General features: G+C 34.9%; 1 protein-coding gene across 2 annotated transcripts in view; it reads left to right on the top strand.

The window, feature by feature from the left end:
• The window catches only part of VPS13C (vacuolar protein sorting 13 homolog C), a 182,085-nt gene that overhangs the window by 131,684 nt on the left and 30,700 nt on the right, over positions 1-19,701 (top strand). For both annotated transcript variants that reach the window (XM_068552869.1, XM_068552859.1), the window contains exons 58-65: positions 217-511; positions 1,780-2,169; positions 3,686-3,790; positions 4,522-4,686; positions 6,214-6,342; positions 6,630-6,763; positions 8,501-8,627; positions 11,933-12,168. In XM_068552869.1, coding sequence (XP_068408970.1) covers positions 217-511; positions 1,780-2,169; positions 3,686-3,790; positions 4,522-4,686; positions 6,214-6,342; positions 6,630-6,763; positions 8,501-8,627; positions 11,933-12,168 — 1,581 coding nt within the window. The remainder of the gene's footprint in view (positions 1-216; positions 512-1,779; positions 2,170-3,685; positions 3,791-4,521; positions 4,687-6,213; positions 6,343-6,629; positions 6,764-8,500; positions 8,628-11,932; positions 12,169-19,701) is intronic.

The following is a 19,701-nucleotide window of genomic DNA, read 5'->3' as shown; positions in this document are numbered from 1 at the left end:
AAATATAGGAATAATAGTACTTATCTTGTAGAGTTATCAAGAAGTACTTATCTTGTAGAGTTATCAAGAAGAATTAATGTAGAGTTATCAAGAAGTACTTATCTTGTAGAGTTATCAAGAAGAATTAATGGCATTAATTAATTAATTAATTAATTAATTAATTTTCTTACGTTCTCAATAAAAACGTTTTTCCCACTCTGTTTTCTTCTTCTGTAGATGTCAGTTGTTCATTCAGCCAGCTGGTATCTTAGAGAATCAGTACAAAGAATCCACCACATATATTTCCTGGAAGGAAGAACTTCATCGGAGCAAGGAAATCAGATGCATGCTGCAGTGTCCGTCAACAGAAGTCAACTTCTTACCTCTTATAGTCAATACAATTGCTGTACCTGATGAATTAAGCTATATATGTACACAGAGGAAAGACTGGGATCCAGCTTACATCATTCATCTTTACCCTACTGTCACTTTGAGGAATTTTCTCCCATATTCTCTAAGATATTTACTTGAGGTATGCCTCTTGCATTTTGTTTGACTTTTATTATTACATGGAGTGAATTCTAGTTTGTTTCTTTTTAATGGTATTTTTAGTTGAGGTCAGTGTTTTACATTCACCTACTTGTAATGCTTTAATAATATTAATAATATCAAAAACTGGTATAACATCTACTTTGTGCCAGCCACTATCTCATGTATTTTACATGTATTAACATATTTAGTCCTTACAATAACTTCCTGAAGAAGGTACTGTTATTAGACCCATTTTACAGATGAGGAAACTGAGGGGTTAAGTGACAGGTCCAGGATCCCACAGCTAATAAATAGTAGAGCTGGAATTTGAACCTAAGCAATTTGGTTCCTTGTTCTCCACCACTGAACTCTGCTGCATCTGCTCTAAATAATTATAATAGTGTCTTTATTATCTAAGTATAATTCTCTTAGCTAAAGTATGGAAAAATGCCAGTGAGAAAATACTTCATCTTAATTTATTATGAAGTTAATTTTAAAGTTTTTTGCTTTAAAGTGATGATTATTTGGTTCAAGTTTCTGTTGAACTGAAAAATAATTACTGTCTTAAAAAATATTAGGGAACATTTTCTAGTAATGAAGTATGATAAATATTTTTAAATTTGTACATGCCACGACATATCAAAATACAAAAATCTGGAAAGTATTTGGAACCTAAACTTATTTTCTTTATCTGACAATGAGCCATCCCTGAGTTGTGGAGAATAAAATTAATTAGATTAACTAAGTAGTATTTATACAAGAGATGCTTTCGGTAAGGAAGCCTAATTTATGATGTTGCTGTTACTCATTTTTAAAGTAGTTCCACCTTAGATAGCTTGTCAGCATAGCTTGATATCACTTTTCTTATTCTATTTGTATGAGAACCATTAGGTGTAGTATGTGAATAAAGGATGAAGCTGAAGTCCAGGCAATTAAGTGGCTCATTTAATGACATAGCTGTTAATGGAAAACAGCCAGTGTTCCGGAGTCCAGCCTTTGATTCTTGGCACAGGTCTTTTTCTCAAAATTTATAACCATTGGCCTGCTAATGACCAAAAGACAGTTTCTGACTTCGGCTATGATATAGTGTTTTATTTTTAATCATTAGTAATTGTTGGATATTCATAATATGTAAAGATGGTACCTTGAAGACTTGTCAGTTAATGTGAATCTGGTAGGTTACTTAGTATTTGTATAAAATATGGACGTTATTGCAGAGATTTTTTAAAAATTGGTAAGCAAATTTAGTTTTTGTTTCTTTGTTTTTAGGGAACAGCAGAAACTCATGAGCTAGCAGAAGGCAGTGCTGCCAATGTTCTACATTCGAGAATCAGTGGAGAAATAATGGAATTAGTTCTGGTGAAATATCAGGGCAAAAACTGGAGTGGACATTTCCGTATATGTGATACACTTCCCGAATTCTTTCTTGTGTATTTTTCTTCTGACTCCACAGAAGCGTTGACAGTTGACCTGTCAATACATGTCAAGCGAATTGGCAGCCAGATGGAGCTATCCATCTTTAGTCCCTATTGGCTAATCAACAAGACTTCTCGGGTTCTCCAGTATCGTTCAGAAGAAATTCATGTGAAACATCCAGCTGATTTTAGGGATATTATTTTATTCTCTTTCAAGAAGAAGAACATTTTTAGTAAAAATAAGGTGTGTTTTTGTTGATAAAACAAATTACCTGTTCATTGTTTATCTAATGCCATGCTTACCTCTTTGCTCAGTGTCACAGGTATGAATTAGGTCCAAGAGGGCTTTTAAGGAATACTCGGTTAAGTGGGATATTAGGAACTAACAACAATAGTGTCCCAAGGCTGAGTTACCTTTTTCTTTGGTGCCCCTAGAATTACTTCTGTTCTTGACATAGTGTCGAGTAGAAACCTTGATTTTATGTAGGTTACCAGTGATGCAATGGCATTGCAAAAGATAGAACAGTTGAATTTGGTTTATTTTAACTGAGCCCTCCTATGTGTGAAGCACTAAAGCAGGCCTTCGTGAGAGAGACCTAATGCGTAAGGCCTGACCCTTCATGCTCTGGTCCCTTCTTTCCTTTTCAGACTCATATCTTGGTATTTTTTACCCCTATGCCTTTGTATAGCTGCACTCTCTGCCTAGAATGCCTCTTGCCCTATGCTTTGCCTGTCTGCCTCATGTTTTCTGGTTATCCGCTGTTCATCCTTTGGCAGTCTGCTCCAGCCTGACATGTGTGAAGGATTTTCTGACCATCTAAAGTGGGGCTAGATATTCCATCCATGTTCTCTTAGAGCAGTGCTTCGCAAATGTCAGTGTGTGTTAGAATCACCTAGAGGGCTTTGAAAACAGGTTGCTGGGTCAGACCCCCATAGTTCGATTCAGTAGGTCTGAGTAGGGTCTGAGAATTTGCATTTTCCACAGGTTGCCAGGTGTTGCTGATGGTGCTGGTCCAGGGACCACACTTCGAGAACTCCTGTCTTAGAGTTTTCATTAATACTTGATATTGTACCTGTTGATGTGTCTGACCTCTGTTTGTATTCAGGTGTTTTATAATCTATTGGGTAGATGGAGGTTAATACAGGAGCAGAATTAGATCTCTTCTCTGCAACTTTATCTGAATCCCATAGCCAGAAGTAAACTTTTTACCCTCTCACCTTGATCGCATATTATCCCTTTTATATAGTTGTTATCACATTGAGTCTCGCATCATAATTATTAGTATGTATTTCCTATCTCTTTGTTTAGTTGGAAGCTCATTGAAGACAGGAATTGTGTCTTCCGTTCTGCTTATCACAACACTTTTCCTTTATTGTTTGCTGAATAATGTTAAAAGCATAAATTCTCTGTGTGCTAAAACTTTAAGAATTCATTAGCTCTGTATCAAAAGTCTAACACTGGAAAATATCATTTTACATTATAATTCCTTTTCAAATAACAGAAGGTCTCATTGGTATACATCTTTAAATTCACTATACTCATTGCATAGGTGAATGGGAAGGTCAGAGCTCTGCTTTTAAATATTACGTTGTCCCCTAGAGTTTCTGTGGGTCTGTTACCCATTTGCAGCATGCCTTTTGTTATATTTTTCTGTCTCATGTTACTAAATAAATTTCTAGTGGTCTAGCAGCATTCCATCAAATAAAATTAATATAGTGTTTTAGATTTCTTATATGATTGTTTGTGTTCTCTGGTGTAGGTACAGTTAAAAATTTCAACTAGTTCATGGTCCAGTGGTTTTTCATTGGATACAGTGGGAAATTATGGGTGTGTGAAGTGTCCTGCCAACAATATGGAATACCTGGTAAGATTTTGCTTGCTTATTTACTTCTGATTTCATTCACATTTTCATCAGTAAATGAGCTGGATCCTAAGGGGTACAGAAATGTGAATTCAAAGTATTACGTGGAGGACAGTTATATCTCTCTACTAATTTCTAGGACCGCTAGTATCAAAGCAAAACCTAAATTTGTCAAAGTTTAAGGCATTGAGTTGAATCCATACAAGTAAGCAACTTGGTAAATATTCATAATATACTAGAATCTGCATTCCATACCACTCCCTGCCAAATGTTTCTTAAATCTTAAGTTTGACTGCAAAAATTTGAATAATCTGATACAAGTTGACTTGTTTTATTACCATTTTGAAATTTTTATTTTATTTTATTGATAGCAGAGTTAATAAAGCAGCAAAAATCGAGCCTGTACACTAATTTTAAAACAATTTATTTTGGAATGTTAAAAAGTAAAGGATTTTTTAAAAATTAAGTTTGTTATTATAAGTCATCATTAGTTAAATTACTGAGTGATATTTCTTCAATTTGTTTCTGATGGAGCCAAACTAAGGAACCAAAATTTTTCTTCTTAGAAGATAATCAGTCATGGAATATGGCTCTTAGCAGTTACTTTATTTAAGAAATCTTATTTTAAAATATTTTAAGAAGCCTGTATGTGAATGGGTGTGTGTGTGTGTGTGTGTGTATATTTCAAGCTGTGTAAAGTACTGGGAAATGATAAGCTTGTTTACTTTTTACAGGTTGGTGTTAGCATCAAAATGAGCAGTTTTAATCTTACACGAATAGTTACTTTGACTCCCTTTTATACTATTGTGAACAAGTCATCACTAGAACTAGAAGTCGGTGAAATTGCATCTGATGGCTCAATGCCAACTAATAAATGGAACTATATTGCTTCTTCAGAGGTAATATTTTCCTTTAATACAACTGGCTCCTAAAATGTACAAATAAATATAGACATATAATTAAGAACTATATATATCTCTTTGTCATACTCACTTTGCTACCATATTTGTGGGTTAAAATATGACAGCCAGCTTTGAAAGACTTTTCTTTCATACTATGAGCATACGTTAAAAAAGAAGAAAAAAATTGTGGATAATATTTACCACTAGCTCAGTCTAGACTGTTAACACTCATTCTCTAGTTCTTCCTATATGTATAAACATGGGTATGTACTGTAAAATGTACATAAAGTACTATGTATTGTGTCAATAGCAAGGTAACATCTTTGTATTCAAGAAGTATCTTATCTTGTTGGAGGGCTTAAGGCTCATATAAGTTAATACATGGAGAAGAAGATAGTGTATGGTACGTTATAGGTGGTTATAGGATCTCTAAATAGATGAGCTGGAAGTTTCCTTGAAAAATTCCAAAAATTCAACCACCTTGCTTTACAGAGAAGGAAATGGAATCTCATACTTTTTTAGGTCAGTAAAGTTATTGGAGGTTGAGATCATTGTGGTCTAGATCAAAAGTAGAAGTTTCATAGAAGAGCTGGCATTTGAACTAAACTTTTGCAGACTCAACAAGATGAAACGTGAAGAGAATAAGGAAAGAGCGGGGAGAGGACAGATGCAAAGACAAGTGTTAGTGCTTGAATTTGCCCAAGTTTTCAACCAAGCCACCTGACTTAAGGATAGGACTGTTCTTCTGTACATCTCAAAAGAATTCTAAAATTATTTTTAAAAATATTTAGCAAAAGCTTAAGAGAAGGATTCCAATTACACTACAAACACAGTTAGACCTCTAAGAGGCATGGCCTTTCCAAGGCGCTTGGAATGATCTCCATAGACTTGGCAACAAATAAATGCTCCTTATCTTTTTATCTTTGATGTGAGTTTGATAGCAGCAGTATTTTTTTTTAGAAATAGAATTTACCCAGTATTCTATAACAGAGGGAACTTTCTTTTTAGGAACTAAGATCTCAGTTTTACAGATAAGGAAACAGGCTCAAAAAGGTGCATGATTTGATTAAGATCAGACAGCCTGGAGGATAGTGTCAGGACTTCCAGCAAGGTCCTCTGCCTTCAGTCGTCTTCTGGTTTATCTGGGATAAGATACTCTGTGAAAGAATTCATAGTGATTAAGGAATTAAAATGGGTTATACATAAAAGCAAATGTTATTAAGATTATAATTTTTAATATTCAAGATACTTGAGATGTTCTTAATAGCACTTCAGTTTCTCATATTGTAATTATTCCATAAGTATGAAAAGACTAATATATCTATTCTTCTGATGGAGTTTCTTTGGCTTCATAAATAATCATTATATTGTCAGTAATCTTAATATTAGATGTAGAGGGGCTATTTTAAGAAACTTAGTAATAATTGAATCATGATCTGAATTAGAATTGGAAACTTTATTAGCCACTGTTTTATTTATACTATAGTATTGTTTGAAGACTGATATTAACTGTTATATTTTCAGTACCTTCCATTTTGGCCTGAAAAATTTTCAGGCAAACTTTGTGTGAGAGTGGTGGGCTATGAAGGATCCTCCAAGCCATTCTTTTATAACCAACAGGATAATGGCACTTTATTGAGCTTAGAAGATCTGGTAAGTTTTCCTGTTTTAAAATAAAATGTCTTTGATTTTTAAAGTTTACTTTAAAATATCTTATTAAGACATGCCATAAAATATACTGATAATTAATTGAAGGTATACTAAAATATCAGTATGTAATGCTGTACATAAATTTGTAAGAGATCAGAGCCAGTGTGCTTTTCAGTAAGAACTTAAGAAAACCCACTCTGTAATATCTATATAAGTGATTGAAATTCTGAATGTACCATGTGCAGTTTAAACCAACACCTCAAACATACTCGTTTTTTCTTCTACAATAGAATGGGGGTGTCTTGGTGGATGTAGATACCGCTCCACATTCAACTGTCATAAGCTTTTCTGATTACCATGAGGGATCCGCACCTGCCCTAATAGTAAACCACACACCATGGGACATCCTCACATATAAACAGAGGTATGAAATGAAAGGGTTCTTGGAAAACCTGATTTGCTTTTACTGGTCCACAGTCCCTTCTAGGAAATACTTGGAGCTAGATGTGTTTCACATTCTACATGTTTCCAGATTTTAGAAAGGTAATAGGGATACATGATGTTTATTGCTAATACCCTTAGCAGGTTTTGAGACAGTACTCTATAACCAAACGCATTAGTATTCCTGTAGCAGAAGTTGGGAACCTTCACAGTAAGTGGGATAAATGAAACCGTTAACAGTTTCACATCAGTTCAGATCAAGTTTTGCTGCCACATGACGTTTGACACCAAACTTAGAGAAAAATATTTGGAGCTTTGGAGCTTGTTAAACTTCAGAATTGCGCGTAAGGAATTGTGAACCTGTTTAAGTATTATCGCTCTTTTGTAGTCTGGTGATGCTCGGTGAACCTCTCCCTGTAAATCTGTATCTAGTTTTTTGGTACGAATAGTAGAAGATTAAATAAGAGAGCAGAAGATTAAAGAAAGATTAAAGTAGAAGATTAAATAGTGGTGTTGAATGTATTATAGTACAGGCTGATAGGAATTTTGTTGTTCTTGTCTGTGCTATCATTTGGCTTGGGTAATGCCATTAAATAATGATATAACAGATAGCTTTAAATCCTTAAAATATGTAATATATATTTGCAAAGAATTATTATTATAAATCTTCAAGGCATTATCTTATATGTATATATAAAATATAAAATAATAATATACATTATATATGTATGTATATAAAATAATGCCTTGCAGATTTAACGTATTCATAACTCTCATGGCTTGAGTCTGCTGAGAGATTTAAAAGCATAGATTGGGATTAAACCTTAATTGGGTTACCTTTTGTTTTATTTTAGTTCTCTGGAAAGTCTTTTGTATTATCTAGACCAATACTTCTTAAACTTAAGTATCAATATTCAGATCCCTTAGAAATCTTGTTAAAATGTAGATTCTGATATCGTAGGTTTTAAGTGGGGCCCAGAATTCTGCACTTTCCAGCAAGCCTCCAGGTAATGCTAATGCTGCTAGTCCGCAGACCACACTTTGAGTAGCAGTGGTGCATGGACCCAATTTTTTTTCCTCTGAGCTTATTTCTTATGCGTTGCATTTGATTAAAATCTTAAATTTGAGCACCAAGTAAAGTTCTTCTGTTACTAAAAAATTTACTATTGGGACTTCCCTGGTGGTCCAGTGGTTAAGACTCTGTGCTCCCAATGCAGGGGTCCCGGGTTTGATCCCTGGTCAGGGAACTAGATCCCACATGCTACAACTAAAGATTCCACATGCCGAAACTAAAGAGTCCTCGTGCCCTAATGAAGATCCTACACACGGCAATGAAGATCCTGCATGCTACAACTAAGACCAGCACAGCCAAATAAATTTTTTTTTTTAATTAAAAAAAAATTTTACTATTCGCAGCCTTTTCTATAGATGAACTCTGATGTAGCAGTCTGTTTACTTGAATGAATTTCATTAGTGTGATCTTGCCTAGATCAGTTCAGAGTATACTGCAACTTCAGAAAGGGCAGTATTCTGTTCCCTCAAGCTTCAAAATCATTAGTTAATTGGACATTTTAGGGTACTTATTTTTGGGCAGAGTTGTGTTTTATTAACAAAGGCAATTTTATAAGATGTTTGCACCAGTCCTTTCCTCAATGAACCACGGGTCTAGGTTTCTCAAGGCCAGGATATTTTAATCTTCCCTTTGTTGCTTGCATTTCAGTGGGTCACAGGAAGAAATGGTATTGCTGCCAAGACAAGTTCGACTCTTTGCCTGGGCAGATCCCACTGGTACCAGAAAACTTATATGGAGTTACGCAGCAAATGCTGGGGAACATGATCTGTTAAAGGTACCATTTGATGTGAATGAGTGCTGTATGAAGTACCTGATAACAAAGGAAGTAGACAAGTTAGCTTCACACAGTCATCTTTGTCTTTACTGAACTAAAAATGAATTGAAAGTATTTTCAAAATAAGTTACTTTTTGGCTTTAGATTGCAAAGAGTTCATACCAATATTTTGTCCTAGATCAGTCAAAATACTTTATTTACAGTTTTAAAAAAAAACAGGCCTGTTTCAGCTTGCCTAAGACCAGGAAAGTACTTTTTTATTTACTTTTGTTTTAAAGAAAGGAATTTTGAGCCTAAATGAAAAACAACTTTATCTTGAACATGTGCGTACCACTGTTAGCTGTGAGAATTTTTAGGCATGTTTTCCCTATCAAAGCCACATGTTTTGTTAATTAAAGGAGTCTGACAGTATGCAAATTATCCCGTATGAGAAGTTTAATAAAATATTTATTGAAACAATATTTAGGTAGCTAAATTAATTCAATATGTTATTTCCTAGACTCTTAGACTTTGGGAAGGGCTTAAGAATTCATCTGCCAGCCTCCTAATATAGGCCTTGCTCTTCCATGAGCAGCTAGTTTCTGTAGGAATGTATTCTATCCTGAGAAGTTCATACAGTGTCATATTCCATTGTCTGACGATGCCAGTTGTTAGAAAAGCTTTGTTGGTTATTTAAAATAGTAATTGGCCAACAGTGACTGAATTATCCTCTCCTATATTCCCTCTGAAATACCCATAAAAGAGATAGACTTACCCACCTTTGAAAAATCAGACTGATAGTTATGAGATTCTTGGAGTGATTTTTGCCATGACAATTTGATGGAGCTCTATTGCCTGCTTATGCTTTACTTTTTACAACAGAAAAACCTTCAAGGTTTATAAGTGGTAGAGAGGAGCTTAAATTCCCTGTTCCTCTTAGGTCTCTGGCTCAGAGACATGGTAGCTCAACCAGGGGTCCCTGTACTAGGCTGGTGTTATTTTCCTTCTCCTCACATTTCATGCTCCTCAGCAACCACAGCTCCCAGAAAGTCGTATACAGGCCCTGGAGAGAAAGTGGTAATGCCACCCTGAAGGAGGATATCCAGGTCTGTAAATTAAGGCAAAATCATGAAGAATCCTGGTAATAGCATATTCACGGGATTGTGGTTTTAAATGTTTCTATTCTGTTTGGTGTTAGAGAGCCAGGCAGTAAGAAAAGTAGGTAAGTGTGCCTCAGTCAGCAGGTAATCTGCCAGATTATGAAACTTGAGCTAGAAGCAAGGCAGATACCTATTTCCTTGTCCCCTGGGTTGATCTGAGAAGGGAATTCTGCTCAGGCCCAAGTGGGAATTCAGAGAAAATCCTAACAGTATTGGAAAGCCCTGTCCTCATTAAGTGTGAAAAAACAGAAAAAAAAAAAAAACATGGAGTTTATGAAAAAAATAGTTCAGGAGAAAAACGTAACATTATCCTAAAGATTCAGAGGTTGATTATACCTCTGAAAATTTTTTACTACAGGAGGACCAGAGAAAAATTTCAGGATGTATGCCTGAGATCCCCAAAATTATAAAGATATGAAAAAGGAGAAAGATGGTGAAATAAAAGACAACAAAATAAAGTGAAAGAGGAGCAGGGAAACAATATATTCTGAACATACTATATTAACACCATTTAATCCTAAATTTTAGGAAATATAGATCAAAGATGATGGGGTTTTTTTGATACCAATTAGTAGAACCAAAATCAGTGATAAAAGAATTCTAAAACAATTAATTGAGAAAATGAAAATAAAGAAAATTTTGCCCTTATAGTAAAAGAAGAAAACCTAAGGAAGTATATAGAAAGTGGCAAATACCTTTTATTGAGTGTATATCGTGTGTTAATGCTTGTCATATAGTATCATTATTTCTTATGATTGGAACTTAGAACTGCTGGTTAGAATTCAAAACCAGGTCTGTCTGACTTCACAGTTCATGGACTTGCCCCACTAAACCATGCTTCCCATCAATTATGCCAGTAAATGAAAATGGTTTAAATTCTCCTGTTAAAAGACCACATTCAGATTAAGTTAAAAATTAGTTTCTAACCAAATGCTACTTACATGAGATCTGCTTTAACTGAACTAATACAAAAAGTTGAAAGCAGAAGACATGGTAAAGACTTAACAGACAAACAAAAATAAAAAGGAAAGTTGTTGATTTTAATTTCTGAGCAACTACAATTCAAAGCAAAAGTTATTAAATAGAATATGATAATGTGACAAAGAAGGCATGATAGCCATAAACCTTCATGCAGTGAATATTGAATCAAAATGTGAAACTTAAAGTGTTGGAAGTCAACTGAAACACAGTTGCCTGAGGATATTTTAACACACCTCATTTAATTTTTAACCGGTCAAATAGATGAATAACAAATGGGATTAGAGAGTATTTGAATGATAACTGAGACTGAACCAAGCTACGTATCAAATTTTGTAGTTTACAAGGAGAGAATTCACCTTCTTAGTAGGTATCTCTGGAACATTTACAAAATTTGATCATGTTAGAGTAAAAAAATTACACCGTCTACTTTGACATATGTTAAAAGCAATAGGTAAATTTTAGACAACAACAAATACCAACCATTCCTATTCTTTTGGTAACATCCTTTATTTATTTGGTTTTGGTTTTTGTTTTCCAAGAAAGCATGAAATGAAAAGCACATATTAGGAACTTATACTGCCTGCTGAAACGAACTGTTGTTATATTTATGTTAAGTCCAGAATGAGAGAAAAATCATTATCTAAATCTCTGAAGACACTCACCAAATCAAGCTTCATATTTTTAAATGCTATATGAGACTGTCAGCCAAGAAGGCTCTTCTTAGTGAAACTTAGTACAAACTGATCACCATAGTTTGACTATTTAACAATGTGATTTATATAAGTATTTGCAGTGTTATAAATTATTAAAACCTAAAAATAAACCAGGTTAGTTTTACCTGAGGTTACTTTTCCGATAAATTTCTAAACCATTCTGTTCTCCATCTGGGAGACAAGTTAGCATCTTACGGCATTGGTGCCATTGAAGGATACTCTTGTTCCTGCTAAGCGCCCTTTGAGCACTAACGAGGTAACTCAAACTAAGGTTTAAAAAAATTAAGCACTATTAATCTTTGTTACTGTTTGAAAAAATTGGTGAGTATATTTTAAAACAGATTATAACTTTAATTTGTTATTTTGATAATTTTCTGATTTATAGTCATGCTTTCTCAGCTACTGCAGTTCAACTTTATGTAATAAAAGCTTACTGTTTGTGGTTTTAATATGAAGTCTCTCTTTCCCACAGGATGAATGTGGACAGTTTCCGTATGATGCAAACATCCAGATACACTGGGTATCATTTCTAGATGGGCGCCAGAGAGTTTTGCTTTTCACTGATGATGTTGCCTTGGTTTCCAAAGCACTGCAGGCAGAAGAATTGGAGCAGGCCAATCATGAAATAACTTTTTCTCTCCACAGTCTTGGGCTTTCACTGGTTAACAATGAAAACAAGCAAGAAGTTTCGTATATTGGGATAACCAGGTATGAAAGAAGGAAAAGGTATCAGAAATCTTGAAAAGGCATTGAGTTCGTAATACCACGTTTGATGAGCATAGACAGATAGCTGTTCTGAATTTGCTTACTATGCAATTCTTTCAGCAAAACTTACTGAACAGCTGTTTTCACTAGTTGTTGAAAAGCCCCTAGGATAGAAAGATGACTAAGGTCATGTCTTTGCCCTTATAATACTCATCAGTTGGTGGGGGAAGAAAGAGGTTTGCTTCTTTCTTTGTTGTTTGTTTGTATGTTTTGGGAATGAATTATAAAAACACCAAGAAAAGCTACAAAGAAGTATGTGCACGTGCAGTGGTGCTGTAGAGGCTGGAGAAACTGGTGTGGGTGGGGGATGCCAACAAGTCGCATACACCGGTAGAAAGGGTTATTTATAGAGCAGGCAGGCAGTAGTGCACGTGGGTACATAATCTTTATTGGCTACTCATTTAGAACTTTTTAATAATGATGGAGCCAGGTATTTCCTCTGACTGTGCTTATACCCATCTAAGAAAAATATTTGAATTTAACTGTTTTGGTGTTTCAATCACACTAACTATGGTAAAAGACTCATTCTTCTTTGGAGACTGTTGGGGGGAATGGTTACCAGGGAATGGTTACCAAGTATAACCAGCATAGGGTCTATCGATAATCATGTGTTTCTTCAGTGAAGTACAAAATTAAGGAAATAAAGAGATCATGTATGTAATGCTCTTTGTGCAACACCTGACAGATTAAGGGTTCAATAAATGGTATTATACATACCATTAATGTAATATTAGTACATTTATGCATGTATGACTGATATATTCTCTTGGCTATATGTTTCATTATTGTAGAGTATTTTGAACTAAATATGAAAATCTTTTTTTTTTTTTTTTAGAATTTTATTTATTTTTTTATACTGCAGGTTCTTATTAGTCATCCATTTTATACACATCAGTGTATACATGTCAGTCCCAATCGCCCAATTCATCACACCACCACCACCACCCCCCGCCGCTTTCCCCCCTCGGTGTCCATACATTTGTTCTCTACATCTGTGTCTCTGTTTCTGCCCAGCAAACCGGTTCATCTGTACCATTTTTCTAGGTTCCACATATATGCATTAATATACGATATTTGTTTTTCTCTTTCTGACTTACTTCACTCTGTATGACAGTCTCTAGATCCATCCATGTCTCTACAAATGACCCAATTTCGTTCCTTTTTATGGCTGAGTAATATTCCATTGTGTATATGTACCACATCTTCTTTATCCATTCCTCTGTCGATGGGCATTTGGGTTGCTTCCATGACCTGGCTATTGTAAATAGTGCTGCAGTGAACGTTAGTGTGCATGTATCTTTTTGAATTATGGTTTTCTCTGGGTATATGCCCAGTCGTGGGATTGCTGGGTCATATGATAATTCTATTTTTAGTTTTTTAAGGAACCTCCATACTGCTCTCCATAGTGGCTGTATCAATTTACATTCCCACCAACAGTGCAAGAGGGTTCCCTTTTCTCCACACCCTCTCCAACATTTGTTGTTTGTACATTTTCTGATGATGCCCATTTTAACTGGTGTGAGGTAATACCTCATTGTAGTTTTGATTTGCACTTCTCTAATAATTAGTGATGTTGAGCAGCTTTTCATGTGCTTCTTGGCCATCTGTATGTCTTCTTTGGAGAAATGTCTATTTAGGTCTTCTGTCCATTTTTTGATTGGTCTTCTGCCCATTTTTTGATTTGGTTTGTTTTCTTAATATTGAGCTGCTTGAGCTGTATATATATTTTGGAGATTAATCCTTTGTCCGTTGATTTGTTTGCAAATATTTTCTCCCATTCTGAGGGTTGTCTTTTCGTCTTGTTTGTAGTTTCCTTTGCTTTGCAAAAGCTTTTAAGTTTCATTACGTCCCATTTGTTTGTTTTTGTTTTTATTTCTATTACTCTAGGAGGTGGATCAAAAAAGATCTTGCTGTGATTTATGTCAAAGAGTGTTCTTCCTATGTTTTTCTCTAAGGGTTTTATAGTGTCCGGTCTTACCTTTAGGTCTGTAATCCATTTTGAGTTTATTTTTGTGTATGGTGTTAGGGAGTGTTCTAATTTCATTCTTTTACATTAGCTGTCCAGTTTTCCCAGCACCACTTATTGAAGAGACTATCTTTTCTCCATTGTATATCCTTGCCTTCTTTGTCATAGATTAGTTGACCATAGGTGTGTGGGATTATCTCTGGGCTTTCTATCCTGTTCCATGGATCTATATTTCTGTTTTTGTGCCAGTACCATATTGTCTTGATTACTGTAGCTTTGTAGTGTAGTATGAAGTCAGGGAGTCTGAGTCCTCCAGCTCTGTTTTTTTCCCTCAAGATTGCTTTGGCTATTTGGGGTCTTTTGTGTCTCCATACAAATTTAAGATTTTTTTGTCTAGTTCTGTAGAAAATGCCATTGGTAATTTAATAGGGATTGCATTGAATCTGTAGGTTGCTTTGGGTCGTATAGTCATTTTCACAATATTGATTCTTCCAATCCAAGAACATGGTATATCTCTCCATCTGTTTGTATCATCTTTAATTTCTTGCATCAGTGTCTTATAGATTCTGAATACAGATCAGATCTTTTGTCTCCCTAGGTAGGTTTATTCCTAGGTATTTTATTCTTTCTGTTGCAGTAGTAAATGGGAGTGTTTTCTTACTTTCTCTTTCAGATTTTTCATTGTTAGTGTATAGGAATGCAAGAGATTTCTGTGCATTAATTTTGTATCCTGCAACTTTACCAAATTCATTGATTAGTTCTAGTAGTTTTCTGGTGGCATCTTTAGGATTATGTATGTATAGTATGTTATCTGCAAACAGTGACAGCTTTACTTCTTCTTTTCCAATTTGTATTCCTTTTATTTCTTTTTCTTCTCTGATTGCCGTGGCTAGGACTTCCAAAACTATGTTGAATAATAGTGGCGAGAGTGGACATCCTTGTCTTGCTCCTGGTCTTAGAGGAAATGCTTTCAGTTTTTTACCATTGAGAATGATGTTTGCTGTGGGTTTGTCGTATATGGCCTTTATTATGTTGAGGGAGGTTCCCTCTATGCCCACTTTCTGGAGAGTTTTTTATCATAAATCGGTGTTGAATTTTGTCAAAAGCTTTTTCTGCATCTACTGAGAAGATCATATGGTTTTTCTTCTTCAATTTGTTAATATGGTGTATCACATTGATTGATGTGCGTATATTGAAGAATCCTTGCATCCCTGGGATAATCCCACTTGATCATGGTGTATGATCCTTTAAATGTGTTGTTGGATTCTGTTTGCTAGTATTTTGTTGAGAATTTTTACATCTATATTCATCAGTGATATTGGTCTGTAATTTTCTTTTTTTGTAGTATCTTTGTCTGGTTTTGGTATCAGGGTGATGGTGGCCTCATAGAATGAGTTTGGGAGTGTTCTATCCTCTGCAGTTTTTTGGAAGAGTTTGGGAAGGATGGGTGTTAGCTCTTCTCTTAATGTTTGATAGAATTCACCTGTGAAGCCATCTGGTCCTGGATTTTTATTTGTTGGAAGATTTTAAGCACAGTTTCAATTTCATTACTTGTGATTTGTCTGTTCATATTTTCTATTTCTTCCTGGTTCAGTCTTGGAAGTTTATACCTTTCTAAAAATTTGACCATTTTTTCCAGGTTGTCCATTTTATTGGCATAGAGTTGCTTGTAGTAGTCTGTTAGGATGCTTTGTATTTCTGCGGTATCTGTTGTAACTTCTCCTTTTTCATTTCTAATTTTATTGATTTGAGTCCTCTCCCTCTTTTTCTTGATGAGTCTGGCTAATGGTTTATAAATTTTGTTTATCTTCTCACAGAACCAGCTTTTAGTTTTATTGATCTTTGCTATTGTTTTCTTTGTTTCTATTTCATTTATTTCTGCTCTGATCTTTATGATTTCTTTCCTTCTACTAACTTTGGGTTTTGATTGTTCTTCTTTCTCTAGTTCCTTTAGGTTTAAGGTTAGATTGTTTATTTGAGGTTTTATTGTTTCTTGAGGTAGGATTGTATTGCTATAAACTTCCCTCTTAGAACTTCTTTTGCTGCATCCCATAGGTTTTGGATTGTCGTGCTTTCATTGTAATTTGTCTCTAGGTATTTTTTGATTTCCTCTTTGATTTCTTCAGTGATCTCATGGTTATTTAGTAATGTATTGTTTAGCCTGCATGTGTTTGTGTTTTTTACGTTTTTTTCCCCCATAATTGATTTTTAATCTCATAGCGTTGTGGTTGGAAAAGATGTTTGATATGATTTCAATTTTCTTAAATTTACCGAGGCTTGATTTGTGACCCAAGATGTGATCTGTCCGGGAAAATGTTCCGTGTGCACTTGAGAAGAAAGTGTAATCTGCTGTTTTTGGATGGAATGTCCTATAAATATCAATGAAATATCTGGTGTATTGTGTCATTTAAAGCTTGTGTTTCTTACTAATATTTTGTTTGGATGATCTGTCCATTGGTGTAAGTGAGGTGTTAAATTCCCCAACAATTATTGTGTTACTGTCGATTTCCTCTTTTAGAGCTGTTAGCAGTTGCCTTATGTATTGAGGTGCTCCTATGTTAGGTGCATATATATTTATAATTGTTATATCTTCTTCTTGGATTGATCCCTTGATCATTATGTAGTGTCCTTCCTTGTCTCTTGTAACATTCTTTATTTTAAAGTCTATTTTATCTGATATGAGTATTGCTACTCCAGCTTTCTTTTGATTTCCATTTGTGTGGAGTATCTTTTTCCACCCCCTCACTTTCAGTCTGTATGTGTCCCTAGGTCTGAAATGGGTCTCTTGTAGACAGCATATATATGGGCCTTGTTTTTGTATCCATTCAGCGAGCCTGTGTCTTTTGGTTGGAGCATTTAAGCCATTCACGTTTCAGATAATTATATGTATGTTCCTATTACCATTTTCTTAATTATTATGGGTTTGTTTTTGTAGGTCCTTTTCTTCTCTTGGGTTTCCCACTTAGAGAAGTTCCTTTAGCATTTGTTGTAGAGCTGGTTTGGTGGTGCTGAATTCTCTTAGCTTTTGCTAGTCTGTAAAGCTTTTGATTTCTCCATCAAATCTGAATGAAATCCTTTCTGGGTAATGTAATCTTGGTTGTAGGTTCTTCCCTTTCATCACTTTAAATATATCATGCCACTCCCTTCTGGCTTGTATAGTTTCTGCTGAGAAATCAGCTGTTAACCTTATGGGAGTTCCCTTGTATGTTATTTGTTGTTTTTCCCTTGTTGCTTCCAATAGTTTTTCTTTGTCTTTAATTTTTATCAGTTTGATTACTATGTATCTCGGCGTGTTTCTTCTTGGGTTTATCCTGCCTGGGACTCTCTGTGCTTCCTGGACTTGGGTGGCTATTTCCTTTCCCATGTTAGGGAATTTTTCGACTGTAATCTCTTCAGATATTTTCTCGGGTCCTTTCTCTTTCTCTTCTCCTTCTGGGACCCCTATAATGCGAATGTTAGTGCATTTAATGTTGTCCCAGAGGTCTCTTTGGCTGTCTTCACTTCTTTTCATTCTTCTTTCTTTATTCTGTTCTCCGGCAGGGAGTTCCACCATTCTGTGTTCCAGGTCACTTATCTGTTCTTCTGCCTCAGTTATTCTGCTATTGATTCCTTCTAGTGTATTTTTCATTTCAGTTATTGTATTGTTCATCACTGTTTGTTTGTTCTTTGATTCTTCTAGGTGTTTGTTCTTTAACTCTTCTAGGTCTTTGTTAAACATTTCTTGCATCTTCTCAATCTTTGCCTCCATTCTTTTTCCGAGGTCCTGGGTCATCTTCACTATCATTATTCTGAATTCTTTTTCGGGAAGGTTTCCTATTTCCACTTCATTTAGTTGTTTTTCTGGGGTTTTATCTTGTTCCTTCATCTGGTATATAGCCCTCTGCCTTTTCATCTTGTCTCTCTTTCTGTGAATGTGGTTTTTGTTCCACAGGTTGCAGGATTGTAGTTCAAAAATCTTTTTGAAATTATATAAATCTGGTTTTCTCCACTTTCTTGTTCTTTGATATAACTTATTTTTCCTCTAATATTATATATGCTAGTGTATTTTGTTAGATTGACCTTTATTTGTAAGGACATTTTAATATTTCATCTAAAAGAACTCGATTACCTTTTTCTGACACACTACACATTCAATACACATTCAGTAGGATGTGTACTGAGGAAAATGAGTTACATAATTTTTTTAAAAATAGACTTTTTAAAAAACAGTTTTAGGTTTACAAAATAATTGACTGTAAAAAGTACAGAGATCCTATTTTATCCCTTCTCCCCACCTGTCACCCCAGTTTCACCTGTTATCAACATGTTGAAATAGTGTGGTACATTTGTTGCTATTGATGAAGTAATACTGATACATTATTATTTTCTAAAGTCTGTTGTTTATATTGTTTGCATTTGCTCTTTGTGTTGTAAATTCTAAGGATTTTGATAAATGTATATGTATCCACCATTACAGGATCATATAGTATAATTTCACTACTCTAAAAAATCACCTATGCCCCACCTATTCATTCCTCCCTCCCTCCACTTGAACACCTGAAAACCACTGATCTTTTTACTGTCTCCAAAGTTTTGCCTTTTCCGGAATATCTTATCATTGGAATCGTACATGTAACCTTTTCAAATTGACTTCTTTCATTTAGTAATATCCTTTTAAGGTTAATTATGTCTTTTTGTGACTTCATAGATGATTCTTTTTTTTTAATCACTGAGTAATGTGGCATGTGTGGATGTAACACAGTTTATTTACAGTTTATTTATCCATTTACCTAGTGAAGGACTTCTTGGTTGCTTCCAAGTGAAGGACTTCTTGGTTGCTTCCAAGTTTTGGTAGTTATGAATATTCATGTGCTGGATTTTTGTGTGGACATGAGATTTTGCCTCATTTGGGTAAATATCAAGGAACATGACTGCTGAATCGTATGGTAAGAGTATGTTTAGATTTGTGAGAAACTGCCAAATTGTCTTCCGAAGAGGCTGCACCATTTGGAGTCCTGCCAGGAATGAATGAGAGTTCCTGTTGCTCCACATCCTTGCCAGCGTTTGGTGTTGTCATTGTGCGGATTTTGGCTAGTCTAATACGTCTGTAGTGATATCTCGTTTTAATCTGACTAATTACATATGATGTTGAACACCTAATTACATATGATATTGAGCATCTTTTCATATGCTTATTTGTCATTTGAACATCTTCTGTGATGAGGTTCAGATCTTTTGCCCAATTTAAAATTTTTTGTTATTGTTGAGTTTTAAGAGTTTTGTATTTTTTGGGTATCAGTCTTTTATCAGATATGTGTTTTACAAATATTTTCTCCCAGCCTGTGGCTTGTCTTTTCATTCTTTTAACAGTCTTTTTCTCAGAGCAGAAATTTTCAATTTCATTGAAGTCCCACATCTATTTTTCTTTCATGGATTGTGTTTTTGGTGTCATATCTTAAAATTCATTGCCAAACCTAAAGTCACGTAGACTTTCTCCTACGTTATCTTCTAAGAATTTTATAGTTTTGTGT

Source organism: Eschrichtius robustus, chromosome 1 (genome assembly GCF_028021215.1).
Source record: "Eschrichtius robustus isolate mEscRob2 chromosome 1, mEscRob2.pri, whole genome shotgun sequence".
NCBI lineage: Eukaryota > Metazoa > Chordata > Mammalia > Artiodactyla > Eschrichtiidae > Eschrichtius > Eschrichtius robustus.
The sequence above is the reverse complement of the archived record's forward strand: the minus strand, read 5'-3'. Positions and strand labels throughout refer to the sequence as shown.